This window comes from Sus scrofa, chromosome 3 (assembly GCF_054392235.1).
Source record: "Sus scrofa isolate SSC_HxYL_T2T_F1_AM1 chromosome 3, Sscrofa_HxYL_maternal_Yorkshire_Landrace_v2.0, whole genome shotgun sequence".
In the NCBI taxonomy this organism is placed as follows: Eukaryota; Metazoa; Chordata; class Mammalia; order Artiodactyla; family Suidae; genus Sus; species Sus scrofa.
The window spans coordinates 30,364,786-30,380,727 of record NC_139385.1 but is presented as its reverse complement, the minus strand read 5'-3'; the positions used below and the strand labels follow the sequence as shown (position 1 = coordinate 30,380,727).

The window sequence follows — 15,942 nt, the reverse complement described above, 5'->3', positions numbered from 1 at the left end:
AGACCCAAAAGTTTAAACTTCCAGTTAAAAAATAAATTAATTATGGGGATATAATTACAGGTAACTAATATTAGTATTACCATTATTAGTAATATTACTATAACTAAGGTAACTATAGGTAATAATAATGTGTTGTGTATTTGAAAGTTCCTAAGAGAGTATGTATTAAAAGTTCTCATCACAAGAAAAAACATAACTGTATGGTGATGAATGTTGGCTTATTGTGATTGTTTCTCAGTATATACAAAAATTAAATTGTTATGCTGTATAACTGAAGCTAATGTTATATGTGAATTATGTCTCAATTTTAAAAACATATAATAAAAAATAAGCATAAAAATTATAAACCTAGAAATTCAAGAAACTGAGTAAACTTCATATATGTTAAAACCAATGAAATTCATGTCGAAATACATCATAATCTAGCTTTGAAAACGAAAGATGAGAAAAGTAGCTACAAAAAAATTACACCTTAACCATAGGGCAAAAAATTTCCTCTAATTTATAGATTTCTCATCAGAAACCATGAAGACTCGAGGAACTGATACATTATTATCAACTGCTGAAATGAAAAACCTGTCACCTCAAAATTCTATATACATAGGAAATATCTTTTAAAAATAAAGGGAAAATAAGTTGTTTTAAGATTAAGAGTATCTACAGGAAGTTGTGATGTGTAGAAATCCTAAAAGAATGGCTATAAAGATTCTAGAAATATAAATGATTGAAGAAGTAATTTTAGAATATCAAGAAAAAAAGGACAGGAGTTCCCATTGTGGCACAGTGGAAACGAATCCAACTAGGAACCATGAGGTTGCAGGTTAAATCCCTGGCCTGCATCAGTGGGTTAAGGATCTGGCATTACTGTGAGCTCTGGTGTAGGTTGCAGATGCGGCTCGGATCTGGCGTTGCTGTTGCTATGGTGTAGGCCGGCAGCCTTAGCTCTGATAGACCCCTGGCCTGGGAACCTCCATATGCCACGGGTACGGCCCTAAAAAGACAAAAAGACAAGAAAAAAAAAAGAACAATGTAAAGAATAAAATCGTGGGTGAATACTATATACTTTCTTCTCAAGTTTTTTTAGTTTGGTGGTTAAAGCAAAATAATAGCATTGTCTGCTAATGTTCTCAGTTTACATAGTGGGGATATTTAGTAGAGTAACAAACAGGGAGGTTAAAGTGATACAAACCATGGAAAAGTTTTTATACTTCACTCGAAATGATAAACACAATATATGATAAGTTATGTGTGCCAAGTCTAATTCCTAGAGCCATCACTATAAAAGTACATACAGTATACACTTGAAAGAGATAAAGAAAAAGAAAGAATTATGTGTGTGTGTGTGTGTATATATATATATATATATATATTTAAAGTTCACTATATATAAAACTGAATGAAAAATATTGCTGTCTATGTAGATATTTTCAATTTGTAAAAATTCATTGAGTCCTACACTTGGGGTGTGTGTGTGTGTGTGTGTGTGTGTGTGTGTATATATATATTTTAATACAAAGTTTTTTTTAAATACAAAAAGGAAATTTGTTTATCTTCACCTCCTTGATGAGCTTACTATTTTCTCTATCATGAATCCAAAGTCTTGTAATTACTAACTTATCATCATAAGTAACTGGAAAAGTACCAGCTTTCACGCACTTACAACTTAGTTTAAATATTAGTGTTCTCGGCATTCCTGTCGTGGCTCAGTGTTTAATGAATCTGACTAGGAACCATGAGGTTGTGGGTTCGATCCCTGGCCTCTCTCAGTGGGTTCGATCCCTGGCCTCTCTCAGTGGGTTGGGGATCCTGTGTTGCCTTGGCTCTGGCGTAGGCCAGCAGCTGTAGCTCTGATTGGACCCCTAGCCTGGGAGCCTCCATATACCATGGATGCAGCTCTAGAAAAAGGCAAAAAGACAAAAAAAAAAAAAGAGGGTTCCCTAATAATTAAAAGTGGTTGCATATGTAACACAGTGACAGTTGATTCTTCTGCTTCTGTTCCACCCTTTCAGAACCACACTCTAAAGTATTTTCTGAGGAAAAATATTTAGGGACAAGGAGAGCCTTAGCTACTACCTAATATTCTGATTAGTGTGAATAGGCATTCACCCAATGCTTCTGAGTGTCTAGTATATGCTGGTAATAAATTCCTAGAACTATATAGCAAGATAAAACTCATGGAATTAAAAGTTTTCCCTCCTTAATAGATTCTTAAGATACTTTGCATAATATGAACTCATTAATCATAACTTTGAATATATTAATGTTTGATAAACATTCCATTTAAATCTATAGTCCTTCCTGTTTGTTGACTTTGTAGGATCTGTTCACTGGGTTAATATTTCAAAGTAAGCCCTTATCTATTTTTGTTGTTGTTGTTGTCACCAGCAATGAAGCGCAGTGTATATGGTTTGGAAGCAGATGCAATTGGAAGATTTTTAATTGCAATGGCTGTCACAGGACTTATTTTCTTCCTCTTGATTTTCCTTCTGGAGACCACCTCATGGACCGTGAGAACGTTTGTGTTTCGCTCTATTTTCTTTGGTATCTACAAGAAATTTAATAAAGTAAGTCGCTGGTTATGACATTGATAAGATCAAAAGCATATCTCTATACATGCCTAACTCCATGACCGGGTTGCAGCAATGTAAACTAATCCCTGTTTCCTGGGAACTGTGTGACTCAGAGATCTCCACCATAATTTGAGTTTTGTGGTTTCTAAACATTATGGCCTCTACCAGTCAGATATCAGATATTCTGAGAAGATATTTAAATACTTTTCTTATAATAGATTTCACTTGAACATCTTCAGTGTCAGAGAACCATTCCCACCTAAAACTTCTCATTCACCATAATTCGATCCCTGGATAATTCTAATAAACTCCCAGGTGATATTGATTTTGTCGACATGTAGGATTTATATTTAATAGTTAGTCTCTATTAGCAGTTGTTTTCAGTTTTTGGCATTTGTCAGAATCTCCAGAATGCTTTCTTAAGATCCAAATTTCCTGTCTCTTTCCTACTGCTAAATAAAAATCTGTATAGAAAACTCAGTTCTAGGGAGAGAAATCAAGATGGCAGAAGAGTAGGATGTAGAATGCTCCGCCTCCCACGAATACATCTGCAAGTAGAATGACTCACACAGAACATCTACTGAATGCCTGTGGAATACCTCAGACTTCCAAAAGGGCAAGAAAACCTTCGCACAACTTTGGGAGTATAAAAGGGAAAAGAAAAGAGAGAGAAAGAGGAAGGAATTGGGATGAGCCTTGGGACCCAGCGAGGAAAGTGTAAAGGAGGAAACATCGCTACACTCTGGGCAGTCCCCTCAATGATGGGGACATCATGGGGGTGGGGAGGATGATTCTTGGAGCCTAGGAGGAGAGTGACGCAACCAGTTTGCAGAAGATGTCCAGAGACAAAGCCTAAGCCATGAGAAGGTAGGAGGGGTGTTTTCACAATATAATCAAATTTCATACCTGCATTGTGGGCAACCCACAGTCTAGAAAAGAATCATATTGCCAAGATTCTCCCACAGGAGTAAGAGTTCTGAGTCCCACATCAGGCTCCCCAGCCTGAGGATCTGGCATCAGGAAGAGGAGCCCCCAGAACATTTGGCTTTGAAGACCAGTGGGGCTTGAGTGCAGGAGTTAGGGGAAACAGAGACTACATATTTTGAGGGTGCACAAAATATTTACTGTGCACTAAGATCAAGAACAAAGCAGTTACTACATAGGAGCCTGTGGTAGACATACCTGTTGGAAGGTGTCTTGTGGAGACAGATGTTATCTGTGGCTCACTGTGGAGGGAAGGGCATTGGCAATAGAAGCCCCAGGGAATGCTGATTGATGTGAGATTTCCTGGAGGTTCCCATTTTGGCATCAAGGCCTGGCCCTACATGAAAGCCTTCAGGCTCTAGTGCTAGAAAACCTCAGGCCAATCAATCAACTAGTATGATAGGAACACAGCCCTACCTATCAATGGACAGGATGGCTAAAGTCATAGTGAGCTCACAGCCACCTCTATAAACACACCACTTGAAATGGCCCTACCCAGCAGAGGGACAAGACGTAGCTACACTCACAAAAGGGCAGTCACCAGTCCCTCACACCAGGAAGGACTACAGAAGTTCCTGGGCCAAATTTACCCATAAGGGGGCATGCAGAAAAAGCAAGAGAAACTACATTCCTTTAGTCTGCAGGAAGGATACCACAAACAAAGTTAGAGAAAATGAGACAGCAGAAAAATATGTTCCAGACAAAGGAAAAAGATAAAACTCCAGGACAATAACTAAGTGAAATAAAGACAGGCCATCTACCTGAAAAATTTCAGAGTAATGATATTAAAGATGATCCAAGATTTTGAAAAAAGAAAAGAGGCGCAGAAGAAGAAGATGCAAGAAATGTCGAACAAAGAGGTAGAAGATTTAAAGAACAAGCAATGTAAGATGATTAACACTGGGATAAAGAAGATGTGGTACATACATACAATGGAATATTACTCAGGCATTGAAAAGAATGAAATAATGCCATGTGCAGCAACATGGATGGTTTTAGAGATTATCATATTAAGTCAGTCAGATAGAGGAAGATAAATATGGCATCACTTGCATGTAGAATTTTAAAAAAAGATATAAAATAACTTATTTACAAAACAGAAATAGACATAGAAAACAAACTTATGGTTACCAAATAGGAAGTGGGGGAGGGTTAATTAGGATGTGGAGATTAACATATACACACTACTAGGAAGTTCCACTGTAGTACAGTGAGTTAAGAATTCAGTGTTAACACAGCTGTGGCACCTTTTGCTACTGTGACACAGGTTCAGTACGTGGCTAGGGGAACTTCCATATGCTGTGGGTTCAGCCACCCCCCAAAAAACATACAAACTCCTATATATACAATAGATAACCAATAAGGACCTACTGTATAGCACAGGGAATTGTACTCAATATTCTCTATATGGGAAAAGAATCTGAAAAAGAATGGATATATGTATGTATATAACTGAATCACTTTGCTATACACCTGAAACTAACACAACACTGTAAATCAACTATACTTCAATACAAAAAAGCCATGGGAGTTCCTGTCGTGGCTCAGTGGTCAACAAATCCAACTAGGAACCATGAGGTTGCGGGTTCAATCCCTGGCCTTGCTCAGTTGTTTGGGGATCCGGTGTTGCTGTGAGCTGTGGCTCTGGCGTAGGCCAGGAGGCTACAGCTCTGATTGGACCCCTGGGCTGGAAACCTCCGTATGCTGCGAATGTGGCCCTCGAAAAGGCAAAAAAAAAAAGACAAAAAAAAAAAAAAGCCATAATTGGCCAAAAAATATTTATATATCTATATACAAACCACCAAAAAAACATACAAAGTGAAAATTAAAACTGAAATTAAATATAAAGTGAAATTTAAAACTGTCATTTTAATAGTATAAAAACATTCAAATAATATTTTTTTAGCCACACCCTCAGCATATGGAAATTCCCAGGCCAGAGATCGAATCTGAGCTGGGGCTGTCACCTTTGCCGCAGCTCCAACAATGCTAGATCCTTAAACCACTGCACCATAGTGGGAACTCTAAATGATGGTTTTAACCATTTAAAACAAAATATAAATAAATAGAAATTATACAAGACCTTTACATGGAATATTACAAAAACAATTGAGAGTTTAATGAAAACCTATATAAATAAATATACCACATTCTTTTGAGATAACCCAATCAACACAATCCCAGTCTAAATCCTGTGTGTGTGTGTGTGTGTGTGTGTGTGTGTGTGTGTAGAATGATCAGCTGATGGGATAATTCTAAATTTTACATGGAAATGCAAAGTGATTCTAAAATTTACTTTGAAATGCAAAGTATCGACAATTTCCAAGGAAATCTTGAGAAACAACAAATGCAGTGGATTTATGCTACCATATATAAGTATTTTTAAATTTGACTATAAGGCAGAAAAACACTGTATCAAAAATAATAATAATTTTTCTGAAAGTATGGTTATCTGCATAAGTTCAGTTTTTTTAGAAATGCAACTTTTTATAACAGCCCCATCCCAGGCCTACTGATCAGAAGTTTTGGGGTTGGGACCCAATATCCTTGTTTTAAAAGCCATCCAAGTATTTCTGGTGCATGCTTAAACTTTGAGGACAAATAGAATATGATATCTAAAAATAGATGCACAAATGTGATATATGGCAAGTTTGAAACAAAATGTATTGGGGAATGGATGTTCAGCCTAATTCATGGTGTTTATTCAGTTGGAAGTCCATGGGACAAATAATGAACTTTAACCTCTCTCTTAGTTCCTACAGATGGTTTTTAGTTTACAACTTTTCTATGGAACTAAATGTAAAAGGTATAACAGTAACGCTTACAGAATTAAAAACATAGTAAATACCACCACAATAGTAAAGGCATCATCATCAAAAGACATCATTAAATGAGTCAAAAGGTGAGTTGCAGAAAGAGAAAAAAAAAGATTTTTGAATTGAACATCACAGGGAATAGCACAAGCCATCCAATTTTTGAATAAGCAAAAGACTGGGATACTGACTCTACAAAAAAGAATACACACAGTGAAAGGGGGATGGAGCGGTGGAAATGAAGGCTGGACAGGTGTTTGAGTTGTGGGCAGTTCACTCACAGCCATGGCCAGGAAAAAGCAGGAAATGGGGAAGGTGCCAGAGAGCTGGCTCCAAGTCCACTCTCCAGCAAAAGGGGCTGATGGCTGCTGATGGAGGGAGGTGGGATCAGGAGCAGGAGTGTGTGGCAGGCATCCTGACCATCGGGAAGCTCTAAAAAAGAACCAAGTGGCGCTGGCCAAACAGCAATTGCTAAGCAAACAGAACACCTCCTGGAGAAGGACTTTATTACCTCAGAAATGAGGGAGCACATTCAGGTCAAAGTGGGCAGTTTCAGTTTCCTCAACTTGCTTCCCGAGAGGGAGCCCCAGGCGTTTGATGCCATCTGTGTGATCCTTAGGGAGACCAAGCAGGGTCGCCTGGGGGATGTGATGCTCATGACCGTGTCTGATCTTCAGCGTATACGCCTACGATTGAGACTTGAGTCAGGTTCTTCCCACAAGCAGCCCTGTCTCTCCGCAGATATAATGGAACCCTCCCCAGACAAGAGAAATAATCCTCTCTGCCTGCAGGTGAAGCCCTACCCTCCTGAGTTTTATCAAACCCATTACCAGCTGGCCTCTAGGCTGAAATCTTGGCCCTGTGGCTGGCACTGGTGTTGAGCAAAGTGCACTTCGCTGGAGAGAAAGACCTGAAATTCCGCTCTGGAGGGGTTGTGGACCATTGCACTCCAGTCGCCCTCTTAAGCTCTTGGACTACAAAGTTCATGTTCTACTTGACCAGACTGCACAGGAGATGCAAGAGAAAGTGTCTAATTCCACTCACTATGTGGCAGATGGTGGCATATCGTGAAGGGCAGCCTCTATAGTGTGGATGGCAAACTCTTTCAGTTACAAGAGGTTTTCTGGATCTTTGACGATGCCAATTGCCAAAGCCTACAGAACAATCCCCAAATCTGTCTTCCTCCAGACCTGCTGTGGAGGTGAAACAGATCCCCGGGTTGTCCAGTAAGATGGAAAGAACCGTGAACTCTCCCCCCAGTGTGAGGAAAACAATGCTGGTAAAGAGGAGCTGCTGAAGATGTAGCTGCCCACTGGCTTGGACATGACTTTTGACTATACCTACCTTAAAGGTACTGCTGCCATGTGCAGCATCATGGGGGGCTCTTGGTACATCCAGGTCCTCATTCAGGTGTTCTCTGAGAGGGCCTGTGACATGCCTGTGACTGACAGGATGGTGAAGGCAAATGTGCTCATCAGGGAGCGAGAAGGCTACACAATTGGCATGGAGTTCCACCGATGCAAGGAGACGTTCGAGTACTGTAGCACTTTGCCACCTCTGTCTCTTCCCAGAACATCTTCCCACGTGATGCCGCCTGATGCCACTTCCTCATCACTCATGCTCCATGGAGGCCACTGGACAACAGGAGGTGTGATAGAGGTTCTCCTCTTCAGGATGCACTGTTTCTGTTCCTCTCCTTCAGGGATTGGGAATCCTCTAGGCTTGTTCCACAGGCCCATCATCCCTGCTTTTGTACAGACTACAAGCCAGCTCCTTCCCATGTGAGGCTCTTTCTCCCTGTAAATCCAAATGTAGCTGGACTTTTTGCCAGGAGCATGTTGCTGCCACTGAGGAGCCTGGCAACAACGTTATGGAATGATGTTGATGAGGAGAGGATATTTGGGTTTCCTCACTGACTGTGTTGTTTCTACCCCAGGGCTTTTGTAGGAAGCGTTTTGGTAATGGCTTTCCTCACATTGGTTGAGTTGGCTCAGAGTCATCCACCATCTTTTCTTTGTCTTTTGTCTTTTTAGGGCCACACTTGTGACATGGGGAGGTTCCTGGACTAGGGGTCCAATCGGAGCTGTAGCTGCTGGCCTACCTCACAGCAATGACAGATCTGAGCCATGTCTGCAACCTACACCACAGCTCAGGGCAGCCCCAGATCCTTAACCCATTGAGCGAGGCCAAGGATCGAACCCATGTCTTCATAGATGCTAGTCAGGTTCATCAACCACTGTGCCACCATGGGAACTCCCCATCTTTTCTTTCATATCGCCTGATTATTTCTCCCAGAATGAGAGTTTGGAATGTGTCCTAATGTAGCATAGACATTTTTCATTTGGCTTCAGAAGACCAAGCAAGACTAGAAACACACTGATGCTATGTGTGCAGCCCTGATCTCTGTGCTCGTTCCCATCATTTGTGAAAGGTCACCGCGTGGAAAGGCAATCCTCTCAACTCTACTCCTAGCTCCTTTTGCCTCAAGGAATCCAGCCTTTCAGCAGAGGTTAGGGTCTGGGTGCTTTGTATCTGTTGTAAACCTTTGCCCATGGAAATCTCAAAGACCTTTTAACTGGTTTTTTCTTTCCGCTTTATTCATGAAATGAGCCTTGCAGAGAGTCAGCAGAGGCAGTTAAGAGTGGTATGTGTGCTCATACTTTGTAATCTGTCACCTTTGCTTTATTTTTCTTCCTATGAAATGTCCCTTTCTATAAAAGCGCCTAGTTGTTATCTCCCTGCTTCCTGTTTTTCTCCCTCTTCAGTGTCTTTTCATCCTGTTTATTGCTGCCACCAAATCTCTCTAAACTACTACTGAACTGGATCACTTGTCTGTTCGAGGATGTGATGTAGTACCTTGCTCCCTCTTTCTGCTTCAAAATTAAATCTCATTTTCATTTTATGTGACCTGTTTCCCCTTGTCATCAAGATCTCAATTTCAGAGAGACCACTTCTGTATTCCTATGTATGTTATTTGTTTACCCTGGAAGCCATCTATGAAACTTTACCATTTTTAAGGCCTCCTATTTTGCTATTGTTCTTTCCCCCCTCAGTCTAGTCTATATAGGACAGATTTCTGTTTTGGTTTTTAAATATAGATCTGATCTTGTTATTCCCCTACTTGGAACTCTTTGGTTTCCTCTCACAGCTCAAATGAAATCCAAACTCTACACTGACCTGCAGGACCCCTGCCTATCCCTTGAACTTCATTAAGTGCTGATTTCCTTGGAAGCCACAGCCCCAAAAATTTAAAAAAAAAAAATAGAACTACCATAAGATCCAACCATTCCACTTCTGAGTATTTATTTGAAGAAAATGGAAACATTAATTCTGAAGGATACATGCACTCCTATGTTCATTGCTGCATTATTTACAATAGCCAAGATATAGAAGCTATTTAAGTGCCCATCAATAGATAAATGGATAAAAGGATACATATAAGTATACATACAAGTATGTGTGTATATATACAATGGAACATCAATCAGCCATAAAAAGAAATGAGAAATAATGCCATTTGCAGCAACATGGATGGAACTAGAGACTCTCATACTGAGTGAAGTAAGTCAGAAAGAGAAAGACAAATACCATATTATATCACTTATATTTGGAATCTAATATATGGCACAAATGAACCTTTCCACAGAAAAGAAAATCACGGACTTGGAGAATAGACTTGTGGTTGCCAAGGGGGAGAAGGAGAGAGAGGGATGGATTGGGAGCTTGGGGTTAATAGATGCAGACCATTGACTTTGGAATGGATTAGCAATCAGATCCTTCTGTGTAGCACTGGGAACTATGTATAGTCACTTACGATGGAGCCTGATAATGTGATAAAAAAGAATGTGTACATTTCTGTGTAATTGGGTCACCATTCTGTACAGTAGGAAATTGACAGAACACTGTAAACCAGCTATAATGGAAAAAAAATAAAAATCATTATACAAAAGAAAAAAAGAAATCTCCCTACTTGTACAACATAGATAGTCCTGGAGGTTATTATGCTAAGTGAAATAAGTCAGATAGAGAAGGAAATTATTATATGATCTCATTTGTATGTGGAATCTAAAAACCAAACAAATGAACAAACAAACCAGAAACAGATTCATAGGTGCAGAGAACAAACTTGTGGCCATAGATGGAAGAGTAGTGGGAGTGGAGATTGGAAGAAAAGATGAAGGGGATTAAGAGGTACAAAATTCCAGTCTAAACAAGTTACAATATGTAATATACAATGTAGGGAATACAGTTAATAATATTGCAAATACTTTGTATGATTACAAATGGGTTGCTACACTGATTATGGCAATAAACTGTAATGCATATAAATGTGAAATGACTATTTTATACACATGAAACTAATATAGTAAGTCAACTTTAATAAAAATAAAGCATCATATTTATATTCATATGAAAATGTGCATACAGTAAGACCTAGAAGCTCCCCTTCTAAGTATAAATCCAACAGAAATACACAGTTGTGTTCACCAAAAGACACTTGAAAAAATATTCATCAACATTATTCATATAAGACAAAAATTTTTAAAAAGAAGTAAGCAAACTACATGCCTATCAGTAGTATAGTGGATTTTAAAATGACTATTCTCACAATAGAATACAGAAATCAGAAGGAATAGCCTATAACTCATGAAACACCATGGAATAACCTCAAAAATATAAATTGTCCCCAGAAGTCAGACATAAAAAGGAGAATTTCATGTATATAAAGTTCAAAACAAGAAAAACTAATATATAATTACACAGAGTTATAATTCTAGTTATTGTAGGTTAATATTCTGTTTTCTTTATTAGAGATGGTTACACCAAAAAATTATCAAGATGTTGATTTATGATTTATGTATGTGTCTAGATAATATGTTACACTTAAATAGTTTACACTAAAAATAGTATTAGAAGTATTCAAAATATTTTGCATTAAGCTTCAGTAAGATCTATAGTTAATAGTATTGAACCAGTGTTAACTTCTGTTTTGATCAATGTATCATAATTATAGGGTGTCATTAGGAGAAGTCTTTATAACTCTTATATAAATCAAATTTCTTTCAAAACAAAAAGCTTAAATTGAAAAAAAGGCAACCCAATTAAAAATGTTCAGAAGGCATTATTTTGTTCTTTTTTATGGCTGAGTAGTATTCCATGGAGCATGATAATGTGAGAAAAAAAGAATGTATACATATATGTGTAACTGGGTCACCATGCTGTACAGTAGAAAAAAAAATAATGTATTGGGGAAATACATTAATTAAAAATGTTCAGAAGATCTAAACAGACATGTCTTAAGACAGATGGCCAAAAAACATATTAAAAATGCTTAACATCATTAATTATTAGAGAAACACAAATCAAAACTACAGTGAGGTATCACCACACACTGGTCAGAAGGCACATCAAAAAGCTTACAAACAATAAATGCTGGAGGTGGTGTGGAGAAAAGGGAACGCTCTTACACTGTTGGGGGAAATGTAAATTGATGCAACCACTGAGGAGAAAAGTATGAACAGTCCTCAAAAATCTAAATATAGAGTTACTATATGATCCAGCAATACCACTTCTGGGTATCTATCCAGAGAAAACCTTAATTTGAAAGGATATATGCATCCCAATGTTCATTGCAGCACTATTTACAAAAGCCAAGTCATGGAAACAACCTAAATGTCCATCAACAGAGGAATGGATAAAGAAGAATTTGTACATATATACAGTGGAATATTCAGCCATAAAAAAGAATGAAATAATGCCATTTGCAGCCAACATGGATGGACCTAGACGTTATAACACTAAGTGAAATAAGTCGGCCAAAGACAAATATCATGAGATCTTTAATGTGTGGAATCTAATAAAAATAATACAAACGAACTTACAAAACAGGAACAGCCTCACAGACTTGGAAAACAAGCTTATGGTTACCAAAGGGGAAATATTGGGGAGAGGGATAAATTAGGAAGTTGGGATTAACATGTATAGCTACTATATACACAATAGATAACCAAGGACATACTGTATAGCACAAGGATATCTACTCACTACTGTGTAATAACTTATAAGGGAAAAGAATCTGAAAGTGAATGGATGTATGTATATGTATAATTGCCTCACTTTGCTGTACATAAAAAACTAACATGACATTGTAAGTCAATTATGCTTCAATACATTTTTTAAAAAGAATGATATGCAAATCTTATACTATTTTCACTCTCTTTCCTTTATATGGGATGCCCTACCCCTCTTCTTTCTTCCCCAGTGTAAGTCACCTGATGAACTCCTATTTCATTTAAATCCATCTTATACATTTCTTATTTGAGTCTGTCCTTGGATTCCACTCTTCCTCTAATAAAACAAAGTGTTAATCTTTACCTTCTCTCAACTCTTTCATATCTTATAAAATATACATTATATTTAAAAATAATTTGGGGTTATAATTAATAGTTTTGTTGTGGTTGTGTGTTGTGGTTTTTGGTAAAATTCCCATTTTGATAAGAGCATGCTACTTGCTCATGGTTAGGAGTGTGGTTTTTAAAGTTTGGAAGTAGAGAATAAAGTTATACATGAGAGCTGAGCCATACATGGTAAGTCATTTGGGGATGACTCAAAACCTATTTTGATGTCCGTTGATATTATACCCCACCTTAGCTTCCCTGAAGCCAAAGAGTGTAAAGGACAGCTATATCAATGAGTCTTATTTTGAAAATACAGGAAAGAGTGTCCATGGAATTATCTGTAGAATCTGAAGATGAAGACGTACAAAATGAACGAAATAGAATCCTGGAGTATCCTCAGGAGTCACTGAATTCTACAGTGCTTATTAAGGAACTTGCAAAGGTAACATTGTTCAATGAAAAACTTAGGATGGTTTCATTTCTATTAAAGTGTATGTCATTAGTGTCAAGGACTCACTGTGGTTTTTGGCATCTGTGTGTATTCTCTCAATAGAACAGAAGAATTCTTGTGAAACTGGGGTAGCCCATAGGGGTAATGTTTGTATGTGACTTATAAGTATTCTTTGCCGTATTGTGTTTTCTGTATTTTTAAGATATATTTTGCAATGCCAGCCGTTTTTGCTGTGAGAAATATCTCTGTTGCAATCAAAAAAGAGGAATGCTTTGGGTTGCTTGGATTAAATGGAGCTGGGAAAACTACTTCCTTCCAAATTTTGACTGGAGAGGAGGTTGCTACCTCTGGGGATGTGTTCATTGAGCACTTGAGCATCACGAAAAATGTCCTAAAGGTAAGACACTATTACCATCTGAGGTATGAGAAGCATTATTTGTGGGTGAAGGTAAGAGGCAAGCAGTGGGAGAAGATAGAAATGAATCATGGAAGGAAATGATATTTTGACTGTCGACTCAGCCAGTAGATTCTAGAGAGAGATATAAAATTTTGAGGGGGATCATGAGGCAAATAGAGCAGTCTTACCATGAGAATGTCAGACCATAGTTTCTTTAGTTTTCTTTAAAATGATTGAAGAGAACAATGGTAGAAATAGAGGCTCTTGACTTTCCCTCTTTCTGTGGATACACCAAATAAACAGCTACACAGGAATCAATTCACTGAGAGATAAATCAAGAAACTAGTTGAAAGACTCTTACACATCATGCATCTAAGAAAATATCCAGATCAAAATGGGTAGGATAAGCTGAGACATAATCACACCATTAGCTCCATCCACAAAACGGTGCCTTTCAACCAGGATGGAAGCATCAACTCCCCGCTGATCCCTGAGGAGTAAAGAGTTTGGATCCCACATCTACCTCCTTAACATTTTGGCTACCACCCAAGAGTCTGGTTCCAAAACCACCTAGGTCTGAGGGCAGATGGGATGTGACATTCATGAATTCCTTAGGAAGGCAGAGAAAAAAAAAAAGGCAATTTCAATAAGCACCCCTAATGTCTATTTCCTATGGCTAAGCATGGAGCAAGTAGGAAAATACACTCAGCTCCCAGTTTTTTACTGGAAGGGTTTTGGCATCTGAACATTCCTATCTGCTTCTCCAATGTTGGATTTCAAATTAACATGCATCTAGGAGCTGGTGAGGATGGCAATTGGTAGTTCTCTGCGTGCCTGAATGGATATGCGAACACTTTCTCAGCCTTCGGAGCAATGACAGGGCTTGTCACACCATAGCCTCCTAGGACCACTAACACAGACAACGGTTTAGACAAGCACAACGGTTTAGGAGGATCCGAGAGCCTTTGGCCAGGATGCTTGGCGACATCATCTCCTAAATGAGGCCCATCTGTCTATACTAGGAGAACTGATTGTTTTTCTAATGTTCTAAAGTTTTCCTGATGTTTCTAATTGATTGTAGTTTCCGATATTCATAAACCAATATGGAGAGACAGAAAAAATAGAAAGGGAAATATATTCCAAACCAAAAAAGCAAGATTAATCTCTATAAAAGGAGCTTAATAAATGGAGACAAGTGATTTAGCTGACAGAGAATTCAAAGCAACAATGAAAATATGCTAACCAATTTCATGAGAGCAATGCAAGAAAAAAAATGAGAACTTTAACAAGATATACAATACATATAAATACCAAACAAATAATAGATTTGAAGAATCTAATAATAACTGAACCAAAAATTCAATGGAGGGGCCCAACAGTGAACTATTCAAACAGAATACATGAGAAGCAATCTCAAAGACAGATCAATGGAAATCATTTGATCAAAGGAAAAAAAGGGAAAAAGAATGGAAAAGAGTGACAGTAGCATAAGGAACTTATGGAGACACTGTTAGGAGGAGCAATGACATGAATTATGTAAGTCTGAGAAAGAGGAGAGAGAAAAAGAAAGGAGCAAATACTCAGAGAAATAATCAATGAAAAGTTCACAAAATTGGGGAAGGAAATATAAATCCGATCTAGGATGACCTAAGAAATGAACAAGATGAATCTAAAGACACACACACACACTGAGACACACTATAATCAAATTATAAGAAATTAAATACAAAGAGCAAATTTGAAATCAGTAACAGAAAATTGATGTGTTACGTCTATGATAACACCCATAAACTATTAGTGGATATTCAGCAGAAACTTTGCCGGTCAGAATGAGTGGGATGATATATATTCAAAGTTCTGAAAGATAAAAACTACCAATTAGAATACTACATCCAGCAAATCTTTACTTCAAGAATAAATAAAGGAGAGAAAAAGGCTTTCTGGAGTTCCCTTTGCGGCTCAGTGTGTTAAGAACTTGACATAATTCTGTGAAGATGTGGGTTTGATCCCTGGCCTCGCTCAGTCGGTTAAGGATCTGGCATTGCTACAAGCTGCAGCGTAGGTGCAAATGCAGATCAGATCCAGTGTTGCTGTGGCTGTGGCAAAGGCCAGAAGCTGCAGATCCTATTAGACCCCTAGCCTAGGAACTTCCATAGGCTGCAGGTACAGCCATAAAAATAAAAAAATAAAATAAAAATAAAAAGACTTTCTCAAACAAAAATAAGGTAGTTTATCACCACCAGATCTATTTTACAAGAAATGCTAAAGGGAGCTCTTCAAGTTAAATGAAAGGACACTAAACAGCAACATAAAAGCATAACAATGTGTA

The 15,942-nt window shown here is 38.1% G+C and overlaps 2 protein-coding genes and 1 pseudogene across 4 annotated transcripts in view; all 3 read left to right on the top strand.

Annotated features, from left to right (window-relative positions):
• The window catches only part of ABCA15 (ATP binding cassette subfamily A member 15), a 162,961-nt gene that overhangs the window by 669 nt on the left and 146,350 nt on the right, over nucleotides 1–15,942 (top strand). Inside the window, exons 2-4 of the mRNA XM_085017386.1 lie at nucleotides 2,386–2,564; nucleotides 13,082–13,207; nucleotides 13,419–13,613. The gene's annotated coding sequence lies outside the window, so the exon portion shown is untranslated. The remainder of the gene's footprint in view (nucleotides 1–2,385; nucleotides 2,565–13,081; nucleotides 13,208–13,418; nucleotides 13,614–15,942) is intronic.
• The window catches only part of ABCA14 (ATP binding cassette subfamily A member 14), a 203,442-nt gene that overhangs the window by 175,919 nt on the left and 11,581 nt on the right, over nucleotides 1–15,942 (top strand). For all 3 annotated transcript variants that reach the window (XM_085017381.1, XM_085017382.1, XM_085017380.1), the window contains 3 exons: nucleotides 2,386–2,564; nucleotides 13,082–13,207; nucleotides 13,419–13,613. In XM_085017381.1, the coding sequence (XP_084873507.1) occupies nucleotides 2,386–2,564; nucleotides 13,082–13,207; nucleotides 13,419–13,613 (500 nt within the window). The remainder of the gene's footprint in view (nucleotides 1–2,385; nucleotides 2,565–13,081; nucleotides 13,208–13,418; nucleotides 13,614–15,942) is intronic.
• On the top strand, nucleotides 6,699–7,955 carry LOC102167398 (caspase-2 pseudogene; annotated as a pseudogene).